The 21,230-nt window shown below is 45.5% G+C and overlaps 1 protein-coding gene across 2 annotated transcripts in view; it reads right to left on the bottom strand.

Annotated features, from left to right (window-relative positions):
- LONP2 (lon peptidase 2, peroxisomal) overlaps nucleotides 1-15,082 on the bottom strand; it is a 108,259-nt gene extending 93,177 nt beyond the window's left edge. The window contains exons 1-4 of one of the 2 annotated variants that reach the window (XM_002721344.5): nucleotides 14,633-15,082; nucleotides 6,884-7,118; nucleotides 4,746-4,877; nucleotides 2,509-2,631 (exon numbers count right to left, since the gene is read on the bottom strand). In XM_002721344.5, the coding sequence (XP_002721390.2) occupies nucleotides 2,509-2,631; nucleotides 4,746-4,877; nucleotides 6,884-7,118; nucleotides 14,633-14,865 (723 nt within the window). In that variant the 5' untranslated portion in view covers nucleotides 14,866-15,082. The remainder of the gene's footprint in view (nucleotides 1-2,508; nucleotides 2,632-4,745; nucleotides 4,878-6,883; nucleotides 7,119-14,632) is intronic. The other variant, XM_017350875.3, reaches the window with a different exon arrangement.
- Between the last annotated feature and the right edge of the window lie 6,148 nt (nucleotides 15,083-21,230).

Below are 21,230 nucleotides of genomic sequence, written 5' to 3'. Positions count from 1 at the left end.
TTACTTCTGACATTACAAAATTTCTCTTTGGCATCTCCAACCTTTCTACCACTGGCTCTATTCTGTCTTCAACACAGAGAAGTCTTCCTCCTTTCACAGCACTTCATCTCTCGTCAGGCTCCTTCCAGCTCACTATCACACCACTGACCTTCCTTCTTGTGACTTCTGCTGGCTTCTGCTTCTCCAGACAGTGGCCTAACCACCTCTTCCCCTTCCTCATCACTCCAGTATTCAGTAAAGCTCTGGCTCCTTGGTCCAAGGTGCTGAAATTGTCCCTTAAAATCCAACACTGTCTTCTACACCAAGGCAATGTTCTGTGTCACTATGACCTCTCCACCCTATTTAAAACTACACTACGGGGCCGGCGCCGCGGCTCACTAGGCTAATTCTCCGCCTTGTGGTGCTGGCACACCAGGTTCTAGTCGCGGTCGGGGCGCCAGATTCTGTCCTGGTTGCCCCTCTTCCAGGCCAGCTCTCTGCTGTGGCCAGGGAGTGCAGTGGAGGATGGCCCAAGTGCTTGGGCCCTGCACCCCATGGGAGACCAGGATAAGTATCTGGTTCCTGCCACCGGATCAGTGCGGTGCACCGGCCGCAGAGCGCTGGCCACGGCAGCCATTGGAGGGTGAACCAACGGCAAAGGAAGACCTTTCTCTCTGTCTCTCTCTCTCTCTCACTGTCCACTCTGCCTGTCAAAAAAAACGAAAAACAAAAAACAAACAAACAAAAAACACTACACTACATATTCTCAACTCATGAATCAACCCCAAACCTTACTGGACCAGTTGCACTAGTTGTCAATTTCAAAGCCTCCAGAAATTAATTTTCTTAACCTGTGGAATTTCTATTTAATATGTTCAGATAGAAAAAGTTTAAATCATAAGGCAGTCAATAAAAATGTATTTTACAAAAACCATAAATACTGTATATAGCACTTTTATTCTTACACATTAGTAGATAGAATTAGTATTTTAAAGTAGAAAATTGAAAATGAAAATCTCTTTAGTATATCAGTGATTTCACTGTTGTGACAAAAGCTCTTTTTAATGCATGTCCTCTGACTGTTAAAATAGCATTTTCAAAAATCAGTCAAGGAGATAACAAGCAGATGGTTTTAGATAAATTCTAAGTATTTCCCTCCAATTTCTACATTTTAAAATAATCACTTCTTGTTTGGTCACTTTCTCGAGCACTTCTGAACAACTTTCTCTTCCAACATTGGTGATCCTTTACTGATGACAAGCTGTAATCTACTGGGACTCTCAATGCAGTGTGCATGAGCTTGTCTTTCCGCACAAAATGAATAACTGAGTCCCTGATATGATCTCAAGGCAAAAATAATTCAGATTTCTGGAGCTGGTTTTACGCAGCATGGTGGGCTGGAATACCACACCCAGCCTGGGGATGACTGCACCTCCCCCCTCCTCAGCCTACTGTGCCTCCTCCCACCCCACGAGGAGGAGTCCTGCATCTGCTCCCCTTCCTCTCCGATGGACTCTCTTTTGTGCGATGACCGTGGACTGGCTAAGCTGACTCTAAGCCTTCTATGTCAGGCAGGGATCTGGATCTCCACTAGCCTACAGAGGTCCTGCCCACAACCAGGATCTGCCTGATCTCACCTCTGCCCAGACAGAAACGATCGCCTCACCTGGCAGCTCCAAGGAGGCCTCAGACAGACCTGATCACAAAGATAAACACTACGAAAGGCAACGGACAAGAGAAGGATTACTTAGTAAATGAAGCTAGTCAAAAATATGCTATACAGGGACAAATGCAACTTCACCTCCTTAACAGAGCAAAGTGACTAGCATATGGCTTAAAGAGTTACGTGCCATAATATTCAACAAGTGAAAAGTAGAAAAAGCAAAAGGAAGGAAGGAAGGAAGGAAGGGAGGGAGGGAGGGAGGGAGGGAGGGAGGGAGGGAGGGGACTGAGGGAGAGAGAGGGGAGGGAGGGATGTATGGGCATCTCCTTAGACCTGTACCCATGAAATACATGAAATCCGTTCTCTTTACACTAACAAAAATAAAAATAAATAAATAAATAAAGAGGTAAGTGCCTTCCAAAAAACTCAACTATGGGAAAACTAAAGGGAAAGTGGACCTTTATCAGGTCAATAGAGGACGGACAACTCTAAGCTTACAAGACAGGAAAAGAGTAATGGAATGAAAACTGAACCATTTTCAAGTTAACATTTTAAAAATGTCAGCCAAACCATGGCACAACACTTAGCCTTCTTAGGAAATGCTCAATAAATATCCCTTCGGATCATTAACAAAACAAGTTCTACAGTGAGAAAATTGTCCCATGCTTTCAGCAGGGGTGCTCAGGTGCGGGGAGGACAGAGAACCTCCAGGCGGGGAACAGGGCTGGAGGGAAACGCCAAATTTCAGCACTAACTAGAGTGATAAAAGATAATGAGCTTTTTTTTTCTTCATTCATTTAATTTTTATCAAGAACTGAATCTCACTCCACAGAAACCTGAATAAATGGATTAAAAGCGCTCTGTACCCGCTTGTCGTCGTCTTGCTTGGGTTTTCTGGTTTTCTGCAGCAGCTTCAGGCCTTCGATCTGCCTGACGAGCAGTGGGATAGTCATCTTGAACCGCTCCTCCAGGCTCACGGCATCTAAGATCTAAGGGCACAGCAGTCAGTTAAGGGCACTCTCTCAGAAACGTGCTCCAAGACAGCCAGCGGCGCATGACTGAAACTGTGTGAAAAAGAACACACAGAAAGCAGTTCCTATCAGAGCTCACAGCTTTCCTACGACTAACACAAGCAACCGGACTACATTCATCAGCAGGTTTGTTGGCAGTGAACAGGCCCCTTCACAAACCATGAATAAAGGACCTTGTTTTTTTATGTTCCAAGAGCAAAAGCCACAGAGCTGATGTCCACTCTTCCTGGGAATTCTTCTCTTAAAGCCTGGAATGCACTTACATATTAGTGTAAGCAAATTCTAGGTTCAAAATATTCAATTTGGAGACTAGAAGCACACTCAATCAACCCCCCGCAGTGACTCCTGGAGTAACTGTGGCTCCCCACCCTCTCAGTGCGACACCCATGCTAACGGCCATGCTTGCAACAGGGGTCTCCGCAGCAACCCAGTCCACCCTCAGACAGCACACCTGTGTCTATACCCAACCCGTTGTATCAGCTGTACTTGCCAACTATAACCACTGGCTCCAACTATTAAATAAACTCATAAAAGGGGTGCTTCAATGAGGATAAACAAATTCACTAAGACAGATGGCATAAAAGCTACTATAAAAAAAACTATGCAAGAAAACATAATAGTCTGGGGATTAAGTCACGCAAATCTAGAATTCCATATTTGGATTATTTTTCTTTAAAATTCATCTCATTTTAAACAAACAGGAACTGAAAATCATAGATAATGCACCCTTGAAGTTATTTATATTACACAGAACATGCAGATTCTAATACAGCAGGCCCCCACACAAGGGGAAGGTCACGGCCCCACCTGTTTAGAAAATGGTGCAACAAAGCATTTTTACATATTAAGTTTAATATTTACCTTGCAAAATTATGATTTAACTTTTTCCATAAATTCACAAACTGCTAGTACTAACTATTTAAACAAAAAACTGCTTCTACAAATAAAATCTAAAACAACTTTAAAATCAATTTAAATGTAAGCTTTTAACTTCTTCCTTTTTTAAAAAACAGATTTGTTTATTTATTTGAAACAGAGAGAGAGAGAAATTGTCCACCCACTGTTTCACTCCCCTAATGTCTAAAACAGCAAGGGCCAGGCAGATGCCAGGAGCCAGGAACCCCACTCAGGTCTCCCACATGGGTGGCAGGAATCCAAGTACTTGGGCCATCAGCTGCTGCCTCGAGGGCACATTAGCAGGAAGATACATCGGAAGGGTTAGAAGCCAGAACCTGAACTAGCAGGAATGCATGTATCCCAAGCACAGCTTGACCCACTGCATGACAACATCTACCCCTTGCCTACTTTTCTGAAGGTCAAATTTTAACTACTGATTATCTTGATCTAAATAGAATGTGGGGGCAGGTATTTGGCTTAGGTTATTTAGGATACCTGTGTCCTGTATCCTAACGCTTAGGTTTGAGTCCCTGATTTCAGCTTCTTGCTAATATGTACCCTGGAAAGCAACAGGAGATGGCCCAAGCACTTGTGTCCCTGCCACCCTAGTGAGAGACCTCACACTGAGTTCTAGGCTCCTGGCTTCATCCTGAACCCAGATAAAGGGAGTGAATCAGTAGATGGGAGATCTCTGCCTCTCCCTTTCTGTGTATCTGTGTCTATCTGTCTTTAAAATAACTGAATACATAAAAGTTTATAAAAATTTATAAATAAAATATGACAAAGCAATTTGGCATTCAAGAAGCATACACTGGGGGCCAACGTTGTGGCATGGGGGTTAAGTCATTGCCTTCAATGCCAGCATCCCATAAGGGTGCTGGTTTGAGTCCCAGCTGCTCCACTTCCAATCCAGCTCCCTGCTAATGCACCTGGGAAAGCAGAGGAAAATGGCCCAAATGGTTGGGCCCCTGCACCCATGTGGGAGACCCGGAAGAAGCTCCAGTCTCCTGGCTTCGGCCTGACACAGCCCAGCCATTACGACCATTGGGGGAATGACCCAGCAGATGGAAAATCCCTCTCTGTGTCCCTCCCTCTCTCTCTGTAACTCTACCTTTCAAATAAATAAAAATAAATCTTAAAAAAAAAAAAAAAAAAAAAGGAAAGGGACACTGTACCTGGAGTTTCTCTTTGTTGCTTGTTCGGATAATTGACGTCAGAATGTCTGGCAGAGCTTCCCTTGGAAGACTATCTAAAAGACGTCTCAATTTAGCAACTGCAGGGACAGACATGTCCAACATTTCAACCAACTAGAAGGGGGAAAAAAAAGTCTTTTAAATGAAATCTGGCATTATTTGTGAATTTAAAAAATCTGATTTCCAAATGGGTTTAATGTTTGGGTCTCAAGTGTTGGTTTTAAAGATCACTTATTAATACAGTCCAGGTAATTCACAGGACATGAAGGAAAAGAATTACATTCAAACCGTCAATCAGAATGAAATGTAAAAAAAACTCACACACAAATACATATATGAGTGTATACATATGTGTAAACATAGATCTATATGAGTACACATACATAGGCCTGCGGTGAGGGCCCTGAGAAAAGAGCACTAACAGTCTATGTAAATCAAATTTGAAGAAGGAAGAACAGTCACAGCAGAGAAACAGAAGGCAAAGCAGAGGCAAGAAAACTGTATGTGAAGCTGTCTGACAATCAGTGTGGCTAGAACCAAGGTGTCAGCAGAGGAACCGGAGCTGGGGGAAGACAAGGCTAGATAAGGCTAGTGTAAGCAGCAAAGGGGCTTCGGGTTATACCAAGCAGTTGAATTTTATCTTACAGCCACTGAAGTCCTTTTCTCAAAAGAAAGGCATGCCCCAAACTGGTTCTTTTGCTGTTGTTGATATTGCTTTTTAAGAAAGCTCAGTGAACAGGTTGGGTTAACCAGAAGGTGATCAATTCTGAGGCTAGTGAAAGTCTATTCAGGAAAGTTGTAGAAATATAGACAGAGATGAAAGAGAAGCATACATAGGAAACAACCTTAAGGTCTAAAAAAAGGAATAATAAGCCTTAACGTAATGTAATTTATAAAAGTACTTAATATGAAAATCAGACATAGATCCAAACACAAAACAAAAAACAGAATACAGACTAAGATCAATAAACAAGCAAAAATTAGATGTATGAAGCAAAATTCATAGTGATTTACTTCCCTTTTACAATATTTTAGTGTCCTTAAAAAATCTTACACATCTCAAAAGCTTCTGTAGATTCAAACGCAAAGTGGGAGGCGCTGAGGAGATGCATCTGATGGAAGCATGAAGACCCGCAGCAAGGAAAAGCAGTTCTCCCTGCCCCCACCTCCTTCACTCCCCAATAGTACATGCGCTGGCTCCAGCTCTCCAACTGAAGTGTCTTCAGAGCAAGTTCTCCTTTCAGCCCCTACCAAAGTTACAGCTCCAAATCTCCACTTTGCTCTTTTGTTCACCACACCAGAAGTGTGTCACTTCAAATGACCCATCCAGTCCAAATACCATAGGCTGTGAACACTGGCCCCACACACTTTCCAATGATCAGTGGTTGTTCATAATCCAGATCTTCTGACACCATCTGATACTCACAGATCTGGTTAATAGTCAGTGAATTATATCAACAGAAAAACAGGTGGCTATACTTTATAATACAATTTGAAAAGGTTTCATAAGGTCTGAAACAAAACAAGGTGGAGAGAAGAGCTTTCTGTTCCATGGAGTGGTGACGGAAAACCTCAGACCCAGAAGGAAAGAGTCAAACAAGCAAGGCACGCCTACAGCTGCAACCCTCCCTGCAGCCCAACTCCTTAATTTTTTAACCCTGGTTAAATGAGTCCACAATCAGTCCGCCAGGCTTAATCTTCCAGTTACTGCCAGGCACAATGTTGTCTTTTATTGTTGAAGCAATATAACTGATATAATTTGGACATTTTAGTGGCAAATGGCTTCTGTGAAGTATTATAATATTAAATGTCTAATACTTTCACAAGAAATGCATTAAATCATTAACTCTCTGGTGTGGAGACACTGGAAGTTACACAGAAAGCTCTAGAAATATGCATTGGAAAAACTTCAGAATGAACTGCCTAATATGTCCAGGAATGATTAGGATACAACCCCAGACCAAAAAAAAAAATTAAAATTCATATAGTATAAAATACTGTTAAATCATTTAAATGTATGCTGCCCTAAAATTTTGCTATTCACAAATACATCATATTGTAGGCCAGCAAAGGCACCAAAGAAAAAAAGAGTTTTAAGGAGAACAATACAAGCCACTCACTTGTACTGCATATTTGTAAAACTGCTCTGACAGCTCCCCCAGCTCCTCCCTTGCTTTATAGGTGCTGGGAAACTCCTCCAGGCGGTCCAGCTGCTCCACTTCAGCAATGGGGTACGGCTTCTCTTTTAAGACCTGGACAATTTGGAAGCGGCACAGCCCTGTAATCAGCAAAGTGTAATGTGGCTTGGGCCAGTTGCTGCCCACAACTTGAATTGCCAGTGCAGCTGTCCCAATCCTGAAAAACATACAAAATACTGGTGTTACCATCCTATGGTAGAACAGACACTACAGAGTAGGCTTTTCCAAGAAACTCATTAAAAATAAGGAAAGCTACAGTGTAACTGAACTGTTTCTGTTGAGGGTAGTGCCCAGTACATGGTCTGTTAAGTCACCACCAGCAGCTACCAGGCAAGGCATAGGACCTCACTGAAATTAACTCCTCTTTTGAAAATTAAGAACTCCCAAACATTTGGATTACTTAAAGTATAAAATGTAAGAGAAAAAGTAGTTAAAAATTATAGTTTGAATAAATTTTGACAAGCAGGAACAAAGTAATCTTGCACCAGAATAAATATTAGCATTTTAAATAGATCTAAATACAAATAACATAAATTGATCCAAGAAATCCATTCCAATACCAATTTTTGCTACTAGCAGTAAACCAATTATATAATTCATCAGTAAAACTTCTACATATCCACCTTTTCACAAACTGCCATCATGATCTGGGAATTAATACGCCCTTAGCATTAAAGTTGGGGCTAGATATTATAGACCATACACTGTCAACGGAGTGAGGAGAGCTAGACAAAGACCTACATCTCAAACTACAAACCTTATGTAAGTGGTAATCACCTCACCTCATAACAATTGAAAATGTTTTATTTAAGTCTCAGCACAAAGATAAACATTCAGGAAATGCTTCCAGATCCCAAAATAAAATAACATGTTCTTGCCTCAACCATAAAAAGGGCAATAATTTCAGAAAAGAAACTAACATTAAAGTGACCAGGGCTTCAATACCCTAGGGAAATGGTCATCTAAGAATGCCGCACTCACTCATCTCAAACACACTAAATCACATACAAATATGCAATGTGGTATCAGAGGAAACTTTTTTTTCTTTTGAAAGACCGATTCATTTCAAAGGCAAATTGACAAAGAGAGATGGAGAGAGAGAGAGGGAGAGAGAGGGGGAGATCGATTGATCAGTCTTCCATCTACTGGTTCACTCCCCAAATGGCCGCAACAGCCAAGCCTGGACTAGGCTGAAGTCAGGAGCCCCAGCTGAGCCTCCCACATGGGTGGCAGGAGCTCAAGTACCTGGACCATCCTCCATTGCCTTCACAAGCACACTGCAGAAAGCTGGATCAGAAGCAGAGCATCCAGGACTCGAACCAGCACTACGATATGAGATGCTGGTGTTACACGGAGCAGCCTAGCCCATGCCACAGCGCTGGCTCCTATTTCAGTGAATTCTTAAATTACTTTGTTATAAATTATTCAATCTGTGGATTTCATATAACCTTTGGCTTCCTTCTACAACTCAGCTCATTTTAAGTTATGACCATCTTTCTTACCACCTTTTCAGTTCTAGCGTGTGTATAGAGATAAAAACTGATTTAAATAATGACTTCAGCCAAATAATTAGGAGTATAATTGGGTGAGGAGAAAAGCCATCACATACTATAAAAATGCAAAACGGTTTATTTGACAATTATCTATTATTTTGATCAAGCTGTGTTGTGGCTGCTTTTCTTCAGTCACTCATCAACACTGGGTTATGGTTTCTACTCCCTATAAACCAACTCAGACTTCCTGAGAAAGTTAGCAATGCCTACATTGAACAGAGACCAGCTGAGTCTATAACTCACTGCAGATGACAGGGGCCATGTTTGCACAGTGCCCAGAGAGTTCATAGCTCTGTTTGTACACAGAAACATCTGCACACAAGAAACCGGATCCTGGGCCTAAGGGGTTTGCAAAACAAAACCATGAAGAAATCAGAGATGAGACAGATTAGAGCCTCCAGATTGGGAGATAAATTGAATTATTTGGGCTTTGTCACTGATAAAAGGAGACATTGAAAATGAGTTTTCTCACAAAGCAATAAAATACTTCTGCTAACATTGAAAGAGAGATGTTCCAACTAAACAGATTAAGCTGGATGAACACGATGCCTCTCCTGAGAAGTAATACGCCAGTGTACCTGAGAGAGTTGGTGGAAAACCAAAGTTTACTTTGGTGCACATAAGTTTGAAATCCATGTACAGTAATTTTACACCACACATTTCCCATGAAAGTTTGAAAACCTCGTGTGTAAAGATTTTAAATGTGCTATTTGGTTCTTACTTGAATTCACTTACAATTGATTAAATATACCTTTTTTTTTTTTTTTTTTTTTTTTGACAGGCAGAGTGGACAGTGAGAGAGACAGAGAGAAAGGTCTTCCTTTGCCGTTGGTTCACCCTCCAATGGCCGCCGCGGCCGGTGCGCTGTGGCTGGCGCACCGCGCTGATCCGATGGCAGGAGCCAGGTACTTATCCTGGTCTCCCATGGGGTGCAGGGCCCAAGTACTTGAGCCATCCTCCACTGCACTCCCTGGCCACAGCAGAGAGCTGGCCTGGAAGAGGGGCAACTGGGACAGAATCTGACGCCCCGACCGGGACTAGAACCCGGTGTGCCGGCGCCACAAGGCGGAGGATTAGCCTAGTGAGCCGCGGCGCCGGCTAAATATACCCTGACCTGTGAAATTACAGCTGGCCAGAAACAATGTACCTGGTGAAAGACTTTCTGGGTGAAAAGCACTGTGAAAAAGGCACTTTTGACTATAACTTTAGGTAAGTTGCACTGTATACTAGGCTCCAGGTTTTACATATAAACTAGAAGTAAACAAAATATTCAATTAATCTAACACTTTCCTTCTGTGGCACATAGTTTTATATTATTAGTCATCTTTCTAAATATTCTAGCTCTTTTATTATACATACATTAGGTATGACCAAAAAGCTACATTTTGATTTGCAACAGCCACAAATTTAAACATCCAAAAGGGTGCTGTCTTTCTCTTAGTAGCTCTGTAAACCTACATCCTGATTACTGTGATATTGGTTGTATAGTTCAAAGAATTTCTGAAAGTCCTAACTGGGATCTACCTTCAGAGTTTGTAAAATATTACTTAAATCCAAACAAGGTCTACAATGGGTATGATTTGTGTAATTTGGAAACTGACTTAGATAATATAAAAGTCCAAAAGTATCTGAGAACCACCAAGTGCAGCGGTAGATAAATCCAGAAGTGGCAGCACGAGGAATGAGGATATTATGTAACTCGGGTCCATCTGCCAAACTTTTCTTCTCTTAAGCTGTAAAGCCCTGAGTTTTTCTGGGAATCCTGTCTCACAATTCCTTTCCTTGAAGACACTAGCTCAGCTCTGCCCACAGTGAAGAAAGACAGGCCCTCCCTACTTCTCTCCACTGCTGTGTGTGGAATCTACATTTAGAACTGCCAGTTTGGAGGACAGTAAAACAGTTCTAGCACATTTCACAGCCACAAAAGGCTTTTCATTATTTCATTATACACTTCCATCTGTCTCTATGAGAAAAGCAGCATCACCTCCTTATTACAAGTAACTAACTGAGATTCAATACGGGAAAGACTATTTACCCAGGGAGAGTTAACAGATTGCAACAGGGTTCCTGAATTACGTTTTGTGACACATTTTTCTCTTGCCACCACAATGGCTAGAGTGAATTTGTACCTGTTACAAGCATAGAAATAAACACTTATCAACATAGCTTCTAGATAGCTGAGAAGCTAAGAAGCACGGTTACTACTCAACGTATAGCATTTGCATCTCAAGGGCGTGTAAGGAAGAGATGCACCACTTTGGAAGCTCAGGAAACAAAACAACTATCCACATCTGCAAAGGAGCCCCTAAGACATCCTCCGAGCTTTGTCTTGTGTCACAGTCTATCTTCTGGAGTAGTTGATCATCATATTCAGTGATGGTCTAGAAACCAGGCAGGAACCTGTCAGGAGGGCCCCACACTCTACATCTCATCTACACATTCTGCTTCTCACCCCTTCTGAAAAACTTAAGTTATAGAGACTTTCTTCACAAAGAAGATAAAAAGGAAGATTAAGGAAAATCTAAGTGAAACTATCATTATATACTTGATAATACAAAAGATTAAGAATTTTACTTTCATCAGGTACTATCTCTTGAATGTCTAAAAATGCCAACAGACACAAACAGGAGTAATGCATGGACAAAGACCTGGTCCAAATTATGAAACTTTTCATCTGCTACATATACAGAATTAATATTTTGTTAGAAAAATGCTGGTGGAACTGATTTGGATTCTCATAGAGGAAGCAGAAAGGCAGCAAACAAAGAGAGATTGAGAAATTGCCAGTATGAGGAAATGAAGTCGTGTGGCCTCAAAAAGCTAAGGCTGAAGGACTGGGTGACCATCTTGAAATGCACAAAAGGATATTGTACACACACCGCTAAATTATTATCCATTTTCACTAAGAAAACAATGGGTCACTCAGGAGCCACTGGAAACAACTCAGCAAAGAGGTGCAGGTGTCCTGCGCTGGCATGGGAGCCAAGTTCCACGCTGCAGGGACAATTAAGAGCCCTCGCTTTAAGAAGGCTGCCACGCTCATGCACACCAGTGTGTGGCACAGTGAGTCAACATCCACCGCTCCTTGAAGACCACGGCCAGTGTCACCGGGATGGTGTGAAGGGAGCGAGCAACAGGAGCACAGTCCCTCACCTCTACTGTGCAGCTACCACCAGGAAAAGCAGGTAAACGGGGAGGGACAGACTTGGGAATCGAAACAGACGTATGCTACGGATAACTCAGTACTTGTACTATTACAGTTCTGTTCTTGTTTTAAGTAAAGAGCATCTTGAAGGCCACGATAGGGAAAAAAGACTTTGGACTCCATTACCAAGGAATTATAGTGCACTCCTGCTACAGACTTTTCAAAGAGCAAACACTATTTCTAGGGTACCCGGATGCTCCAGTGGATTCTTAGAGTGCCAGAACTCTATGAAGACTTTTCAATGTATGCTTCCTAATTTAAGCAACTAAATTTTAACCTGGTTATTCATTTAAAACAAAGGCAACAATACGAACATCAGAAACACAGGTTATGCAGTGCCTGAGTATCAGTGATGACTTCTGGGGGAAAGAAGTTAATTCTTGTTGTTTGGAGGGATTAAGATGATTAACATGAAAATTTCAAACTTCACAACACCTTGCCAGAATGCCAACAAACAGAACCCAAACCTAAAATACAACTAAATCTACTTTTAAGACCTACTGTCCCAGAGGATTTTTTTTAAGTGTTAATCACAAGCAGCCCCCTTGCCTTCAACAGGCAAATGGGCACTGACAGCCAAAAACTTTGGGGGAAATAACTGGGTCTGTCACATGCAGGGAGGCCAGAACCCATACGGCATCTGTAAGAGTAAGGACACCCGAGGAGCACCCAGCTCCACGCGGGCAATGCCCAAAGCAGACCAGATGCGAGCAGGCACGTTTGCCACGTTGAGAAAAACCAGCTTTTTCCCACATGAATACTGGACTTGGTGGGGAGGGCTAGTGTTTGTTTGTTTGTTTTTTAAGATTTTACTTATTTATTTGAGAGGTAGAGCTACTCAGAGAGGAACAGACACAGAGAAAGGTCTTCCATCTGCTGGTTCACTCGCCAAATGGCTGCCATGGCCAGAGCTAGGCCCATCTGAAGCCAGGAGCTTCCTTCTCCCATGCGGGTATAGGGACCCAAGCACTTGGGCCGCCCTCCGCTGCTTTCCCAGGCCATCAACAAAGAGCTGAATCAAGAGGAAAGCCGGGACTTGAACCGGAGCCCACAGGGGATGCCGGCACAGCAGGCGGACAACCACAGCACTGGCCCCTGGTGGTTGTTTTTTAAGGAGTTACCATGAACTTGCGAAAATCCGAAGAAAGCTATGGACAAACCCTACCTCCACTCCCCAAAGAAAAGCACAGTCACAAGATTTTGAGTTAAAATAAGGCCCTTTTAACTCTCCTGAAATCATGCAGTCAGGAATACGGAAATTTTTTTCTTTCTTTCTTTTTTAGGAGTTATTTCTTTATTTGAAAGTCAGAGCTACAGAGTGGGAGAGAAGGAAAGAGAGAGGTTTTCCATCCACTGGTTCACTCCCTATATGGCCGCCATGGCCAGCGCTGGGCCAGGTTGAAGCCAGGAGCTTCTTCCAGGTCTCTAATGTGGGTGGCAAGGGCCCAAGTACTTGGGCCATCTTCCACTGCTTTTCCAGGCTATAGCAGAGAGCTGGATTGGAGGTGGAGCAGCCAGGGCACGAACTGGTGGCCATATGGGATGCCAGCATCTCAAGCAGTGGCTTAACCGGCTGTGCCATGAGGCTGCCCCAAGGAATGCCTGATTTAAAAAGCAGGGTGACTGCAGGAGGAGGAATAGCTCTACTACACAGGAGGCAGGGGCTGGGGTGGTGAGTGTGACGACAACACTGGCTCAGAGCATCCTATATACCAGCGTTGTCAACCACAACATAACGTGGGGCACGTCTGCTTTTCTGGTAGCCTCGTTATAAAGGAAAAGAGGGTGACTTGTAAATATAGCATGTTAATTGTTAATATAATTGTTAATATAGGATGTTAATTGTTAATATAACTGTTAACACAAAAACATAATATGAGCCATGTCTGCTTTTCTGGTAGCCTCGTTATAAAGGAAAAGCGGGTGAATTGTTAATTTATTTAACCCAAGTAAATTCCCTGTAGAATTTACTGATGAACAGAACATTTTTACACAGTGTGTGCTGTACACTCCCAGATGGCAGCTGGAGTAGCAGACTGCCCCAGTTCGCCTGGGACTGAGAGAATTCCTGGGACACAGGACTTCCAGTGCGAACACTCTGGGCAGACCCAGCACAGTGTTGACAACGGGCCACTCCAGCCGCTCAGCTTGGACCTGCCGCATTTCTAGGGCTCTCCTGTGGCTGTATGCACCTGACAAAACCAGACAGAGCGGGGTGCAAAGCAGACCTCACACATTGTTTAATTCTCATGATACACTGGACAAAATGAATGCTGTGACTGTCCAAATTGCAGATGAAGGAAGAGACACCCACAGGTTAAATCTCACCCAGGGTCACACACCTGGGGCCATGGCACAGGGCACAGCAGTAAGCCCGAGGCCCAGGCGAAGCAATGTTCAGATAGGAGAGAAGGAGCAGAGGTGAGACGCCAGGAATGTTCCAGAAAGGGAGACCAGGGCAACTGCCAGCAGGAGCGGCCCTTTAAAGAAGGAAAAGAGAAGCACTAGGAAGAGGAGAGAAAGAGTGGCAGGGAGTGTGGAGCAGACAGCCAAAAGTTCATGGGCCGGCTGGTGCGGTTTCGGGATGGCACCGGAAGGAGGCGCAGGAGGCCGAGAAAGCCAAATACGGGGAAAAGCAGGCAGGGAAAGAAAAAAGGGAGAGACCAGGCAGAGGGGAGAGCCGGCGCCTGAAGCCGGAGGACAGCGGGACTGGCACCGCATCAGCAGCAGAGGCAGGTGCTTTCCTGCAGGTGTCAGGCACTAGAGCGCCAATTATCTCCCGAACCGTCAGCCGGCAGCTACACGGCATCCCCGTTCTTCACGCGCAGAGACCGCAGGGTCACCGCCAAGCCGCGAAAGCCGCCCAGAGCCCCGCGGCCAGGTCCCCGCCGCCCCCAGGGCTGCCCGGCCTACCTGTGCAGCGGCGGCAGGTCCTGCGTGTCGCTGGCCGGGTCGGGCGTGTTGGGGATGACGCCCAGGATGGTACTCTGCAACGACGTGCCCTTGAGCAGGCGGCTCCGCACCAGCTGCAGGTTGCGGGCCGAGTCCACGCTGGTGCGGATGGTGGAACCGGGCAGCAAGACGCCCTCGTGGGTCAGCAGCAGCGGGAGGGGGCTGGGGATCTGGATGGGGCTCACCGACGACATGGCGACGGCCGTCCGCTCCGGTGGCTGTCAGAGGAGCGGGACACAGGGCTCTGTGCGTCCAGCCCCGCCACCTCGGAGAGCCTCCCCGCCGCGGCGCACCGCCGCTTCCGGCCCGCGCTACGGCCCGCCCCCGGGCCCAATCGCCGCCGCTTCGCGAGGCGCGCCCCGCGGCCCGCTGGGAAGCCTGCGCGCCGCCGCCTCAGACTCCGCCCCGCTCGGTCTGGGCCGCTCCGGGCTACCGGAGCGTGTACAGAGGGACGATCGAGTTTGAGTGGGTTTTACGTGGAATGTTTGCAGAGTTACAGAAATAAACTGAAGAATTCCCTTTCACCGCACGTCCGCTGTTAGCCGGTTCAAAGATCAAAACCAGGAAATTAACGTCATCTAATCCTAGAACTCACCCTTAGACCCTTGAGCAGTGATTCTGTAGGTTTGTCTGATATTTCGCATGATTAGGTCAGGGCTGTGCGTTTTTTGGCTCAAATGCTACAGAAAGGGATGTTGCAGTCTTGTGATGTGCTCGTGAAATGTCTCGTTTTATTTTTTTTAACAAAGCTTTTATTTAATGAATACAAATTTCATAGGTAGAGCTTTAGGAATATAGCGGTTCTTCCCCCCCTCACCTGCCCTCCCACCCCCACTCCTGCGCCCCCTCCCATTGCATTCTTCATTAAGATTTGCTTTTAATTATATACAGAAGACCAACTCTATACTACATAAAGATTTCCACAGTTTGCACCCACACAGACACACAAAGTATAAAGTACTGTTTGAGTACTAGTTATACCGTTAATTCACATAGCACATTAAGGACAGAGGCCCTACCTGGGGATCAAGTGCACAGTGACTCCTGTTGTTGATTTAACAACTGACACTCTTATTTATGACGTCAGTGATCACCCGAGGCTCTTGTCATGAGCTGCCAAGGCTATGGAAGCCTTTTGAGTCCACAAACTCCATCAGTATTTGAACAAGGCCATAAGCAAAGTGGAAGTTCTCTCCTCCCTTCAGACAAAAGCACTTCTTTCTTTGATGGTCCCTTCTTTCCACTGGGATCTCACTCACAGAGATCCTTCATGTAGATCATTTCTGCCCACAAGGTCTTGGCTTTACATGCCTGAACTGCTCTCATGGGCTTCTCAGCCGGATCTGAATGCCTTAGCTGATTCTGGGGTCAGAGTGCTGGTTGGTGAAATGTCTTATTACTGGTGATTTTAATCCTGATTCCTCTGGGGAAATGGTACCTGCCAGGTTGCTTCACTGTAAATTACTATTTTTCTCTTTGTAATTAATAAGTATCTTGTGAGGTTTATTACACCTTGATTAATTGTAATTCTGTAAGGAACAGCTGTCCTGTCTTCTCCATTTATTTACTTACCCTATTATTTATTTGTTAAATATTTATTCATTTATTTGAAAGGCAGAGTTACAGAGAGAGGGGAAATGACAGAGGACTTTCAACCACTGGTTCACTCCCCAGGTGTTGCAACAGCTTGGGCTGGGCCAGACCAAAGCCAGGAGCCAAGCGCTTCAATGCAGGTCTCCCATGTGGGTGGCAGGGGCCCAAATACTTGGGTCATCTTCTGCTTCTTTTCCCAGGTACATTAGCAGAGAGCTGGATTGGAAGTGGAGTAGCAGAGACACGAATCGGCTCCCATAATGAGGTGCCAGCACTGCAGAGAGCAGTTTAACCCACTGTGCCCCATTTCTTATGTATATTAATAATGTGCTCATGGATTTCCTGTGGACTATAATCCAATGACACTATTTAGTTTGTGACTTGCACTGCTTCAAAGTTGGTCACTGGGAGCGCCTCCATCCTGGGGTTTGCTTAGGGTTTGGCTGCAGGCTGCAGAAGGAAAATGTGCTCCAGATATGAAGTCAAGTCTAGCAATGCTCTCAGAATCCGGGAGGGGACATGAAGGTCCACGCACATCAACAGGCATTTGGAATGCACTCGTCGGTGCTGGGCCCTGGGCAAACTCTGCAGGGATACACAGCGTGACCATAAAGCAGGGTTCTACCCTCAAGCAACTCACAGCCAGGGCGACAGGCCATGGACATGTGAGTCTAATCCAGCCCCGACGGAAGGTTTGCCAAGGTGAGGGGAAGGAGAGGCAGGTAACCGAGTGCTATGGTAGAGACACAAATGTGGAGGCTTAGAAACGGGCTGCTGCACTTGTAATCTAGCTCCCTGCTAATGCACCTGGGAAAAGAGCCTACCTCTGACATGATCCCACCTTCTTCCATTCACTAGCTCATTGCAAATATCTATTTTATTTTATTTTTTAGGGCTTATTTATTTATTTGAAAGGCAAAGTGATAAAAAGAAGTAGAGCTCGTCCACCTCCTTGTTCACTCCCCAGATGGCCACAACGGCTGGGGTGGGGCCAGGCCGAAGCCGAGAGCCCAGAATGCTGATGTGTACGGGAAGGCAGCGGAAAATGGCTCAAATGCTTGTGTCCCTGCCACTCATGTGGGAGACCTGGATAGGATGCAGTTCCAGGTTCCTGGCTTCAGCCTTGACCAGCCCTGGCTGTCGTGGCCGTTTAGGAAGTGAGTCAGCAGATGAAAGATCTCTCTCTCTCTCCTCTCTCTCTCTCTCTCTCTCTCTCTCTCTCTCTCTCTGTGTCACTCTGCCTTGCAACTAAATACCATAAATCTTTAAAAATAAATAAAGACCCTTGGTGTACCCAGCACTCTGCCCCATTTCTCTGGATGTGTACTTTGTACACTTGCCTATGATAGACTGATCTGCTGACATGGAGACAGAATATGTCCAGCTCAGCCTAGCTCACAAGAGCTTACCTTTCCATCCACTGACCCTCCAAGGGCAAGGCAGAGACGGCTTTTCTTTGAGAGTCCCAGCATTTTCATAAAAACAACAACAACAAAACTTCTAAACCATCTTACAAATGTTTTGGTATATTATTTAAAAAACCCAGTGCTTTTAACTCTGCACCCTAATGACAACAAACCATCTAGGGGTTCTGTCAAGATAATAATCAGTGGATTTATTTATTTATTTATTTATTTATTTATTTTCGAAAGGCAAAGTTAGACAGTGAGAGAGAGATAGAGAGAAAGGTCTTCCTTCCGTTGGTTCACACCCCAAATGGCCAACATGGCCGGCGTGCTGCACTGATCCAAAGCCAGGAGCCAGGCGCTTCCTCCTGGTCTCCCATGCAGGTGCAGGGCCCAAGCACTTAGGCCATCTTCCACTGCCTTCCTGGGCCACAGCAGAGAGCTGGACTGGAAGAGGAGCAACCGGGACAGAACCGGTGCCCCAACCGGGACTAGAACCCGGGGTGCCGGCACCGCAGGCGGAGGATTAGCCTAGTGAGCCATGGCGCTGGCCTGGAATTATTTCTCAAATTACAAAATTCGCACTTCTGTTAGTGGTGGTGTGGCATGTGAGGGGCTGGCCCCGTTCTGTCGGTAGATCTGAGATGACACGTGCCCACCCACTTGAGAGAGCATCAAGAATCTAAATGTAAAGTCTCTAGCACCTGTGAGATCTTGCTGATCCCTTCTTTCACAGGCCCTGTGTGAATTTCATGCATTTACTCACATCAGATATTGATGGAGCATCAGCTATGTGCTAGGCCCTATTCTAGATGCCAGGATGCATCAGTGAACAAGACAAACAAGGGACATGGTTGTAAAGAGCTGACATTCTAGGGAGTAGGCAGAAAAGAAATAACCCGCAAAGACGATGGTTTCAGAAAGTGGTAAGCAAGGGAAGTACGACAGGAAGAGGGGGTCATAAGTAGAAGGGAGGTCTTGGAGGGCTGCCCAGAGGAGGTGGGGTGTGAGCTGAGACCCGAGTGACCAGAATGAACAGGGAGCTTGGGGGAGAATGTTCTCTGCGGGGGTTAGGACTGATGTAGAATGAAGGCAGACAGGAGCTTCCCAGTTTCAGGAACAGAGAAGGCAAGGCAGTGGGGTTGTGGGGGCTCAGCAGTTCACAGGTGGATGGGGCAAGGTTTGGGCACAAAATCTAAGCCACAGACTTGGGACACCCACATCCCATAGCAGAGTGCCTGTTTTGAGTCTTGTCTCCTCTGATTCTTATTTTTTGTTTGTTTGTTTGTTTGTTTGTTTTTAAGAGTTATTTATTTGAGAGGCAGAGTTATGGACAGAGGGAGAAACAGAGACAGAGAGAGATATTCCATCCGCTGGTTCACTCCCCAAATGGTTGCAATGGCCAGAGCTGGGCTTCCCAAGATAGGAGCCAGGAGCTTCTTCCAGGTCTCCCACATGGGTGCAGGGGCCCAAACACTTTGGCCATCTTCCACTGTTTTCACAGACCATAGCAGAGAGCTGATCAGAAGTAGAGCAGCTGCGACATGAATTGATACCCATAGAGGAAGTTGGGAGGCTGGGGAAGTTTTTAAGGAATGCTAAAGGAAGCTCTAGAGAGAATTCCCTAGGCCAGCCCAGGAAGTAGCCAACGCATAGCTGTGCTCAGTTGCCTTGGGATGAGCAGTTCGTGTTCTACAAATACATCCATTACATGTGCTTGCAGGTTTTTTTTTTAGAGTAATTTATTTATTTATTTGAAAGACAGCATTACACATAGACAGAGAGAGAATCTTCCATCTGTAGGTTCACTTCCCAAATGGCCATGACCACCAGGGCTGAACCAGGCTGAAGTCAGCAGCCTGGAACTCCATCTGGGTCTCCCATGTGGGTAGCAAGGACTCCAGTACTCTGGTCATTTTCCATTGCTTTCCCAGGTACATTAGCAGGAGCTGGAAGGGGAGCTAGATTGGAAACAGAGTAGCAGGGACTCGAACCAGTGCTCACAGAGGATGCTGGTATCACAGGCAGTGGCCCAACCTGCTGCACCACAACGTTTGGCTCGCTCCCGTGTTTTCTTAATTTTCATTTGGCTTAGTTTTCCCTACTTAGTTTCACATAGAGGAAAGGGTCACCCCTGTGAGGCGCTTGCTGTGTCTCTGTAGGTGTATGTGAGTGAGCCTGGTGGGTAAATCCCACCAGAGCTGGAAGGCGAGAGCAGCCTGGATTGTCTGCTTGGTCTCTAACAGCATGGGCTTCCTCGGGACTCCCACTTGCTGCTTACAGAGGGAGAAATCAACACGTAGGCTGACGTTGCAAGGTCTTGTCCGATCTGATGATTTAAATGCTCCTTTAAGTGATGCTCAGTAAAGGCTCTGCTGCTGTGTTGGCTCCCAGCGGAGGAAGAATCGAGGACATGGGTTTGCTGTCTTCTGCATCTACGTTTTCCCAAGTGGTATCTGTTGTCCACCTGGTCACTGCATGTCCTGCTATCGTCAGAGGCTGATGACCTTGTGTTGGTCTTCAAGAGGTGCTTTGTGACATGCTGGCCTGGTGGTGTTCCCTGGGTTGTGGGGTCTCATGTACCCTGCATCCATGAGCACTAAATCCCTCTGTAAGATCTCGCCTCGATTCTCAGACGTTTGCAGCCTGGGGAGTCCACTGGGGCTGCCTCTGGCAAGCCGCTCACTCTGCCCTTGGATACTTCTTGTTTCCATCTATTCTGCACCAGAGGGGAGGCAGGAAAGCGAACAGGCACAGCCAGTGCAAGCCCATAATGCACTTACAAGTGAACTGGGGAAAGGAGTTCGGTGGGCAGAGAATTTAGAAAAAGGCACCCCTTTTTCAAAATCACAGCAGCAGTGATCGTGGGAGCCTGTTTGTACGGGTTCATGAGGACCAGCTGGCAAGACTGCAGGGAGTTTGAGAGCCTGTGCAAACGTTACTAAAACTAAATTATATAGGGACCGGTGTTGTGATGCAGCGGGTTAAGCCTGTGCCTGTGATGCCGGCATCCCATACGGGCACTGCTACAAGTCCAGACTGCTCCACTTCTGGTCCAGCTCCCTGCTAATGCACCTGGGAAAGCAGCAGAAGATGGCCCAAGTACCTGGGCCCCTGCCATCCACATGGGAGAGCCAGATGAAGCTCTCAGCTCCTGGCTTTGGCCTGACCCAGCCCCAGGTTTTGCGGCCATTTTAGGGAGTGAACAAGTAGATGAAAGTTTTCTCTTTCTGTGCCTTCCTCCCTGTTTCCATAACTTTACTTTTTGGATAAATAAATCCAAAATACTGTAACAATGTTTACTAGGTATCTTTTCCCAAATGTGCAGCTGGCATCTTAAAATCAGCTGTGCTGGGAGCCTTGATACCACTGACATTGGCAAAGGCTACAAATCAGGGCTTGTTTATGATTTTGATGATTGTTTAGGCTCAAGAAAGAAAGGAAGGAAATGTTAATAATGCAGCTTAAGTGTACAAGTAGGTGGTGCTTGCTACCATTACATCGGGAATGGTGGGGCTGGCGCTGTGGCATAGCAGGTAAAGCTGCCACCTGCAGTGCTG

Source organism: Oryctolagus cuniculus, chromosome 18, assembly GCF_964237555.1.
Source record: "Oryctolagus cuniculus chromosome 18, mOryCun1.1, whole genome shotgun sequence".
Classification (NCBI taxonomy): domain Eukaryota; kingdom Metazoa; phylum Chordata; class Mammalia; order Lagomorpha; family Leporidae; genus Oryctolagus; species Oryctolagus cuniculus.
The sequence above is the reverse complement of the archived record's forward strand: the minus strand, read 5'-3'. Positions and strand labels throughout refer to the sequence as shown.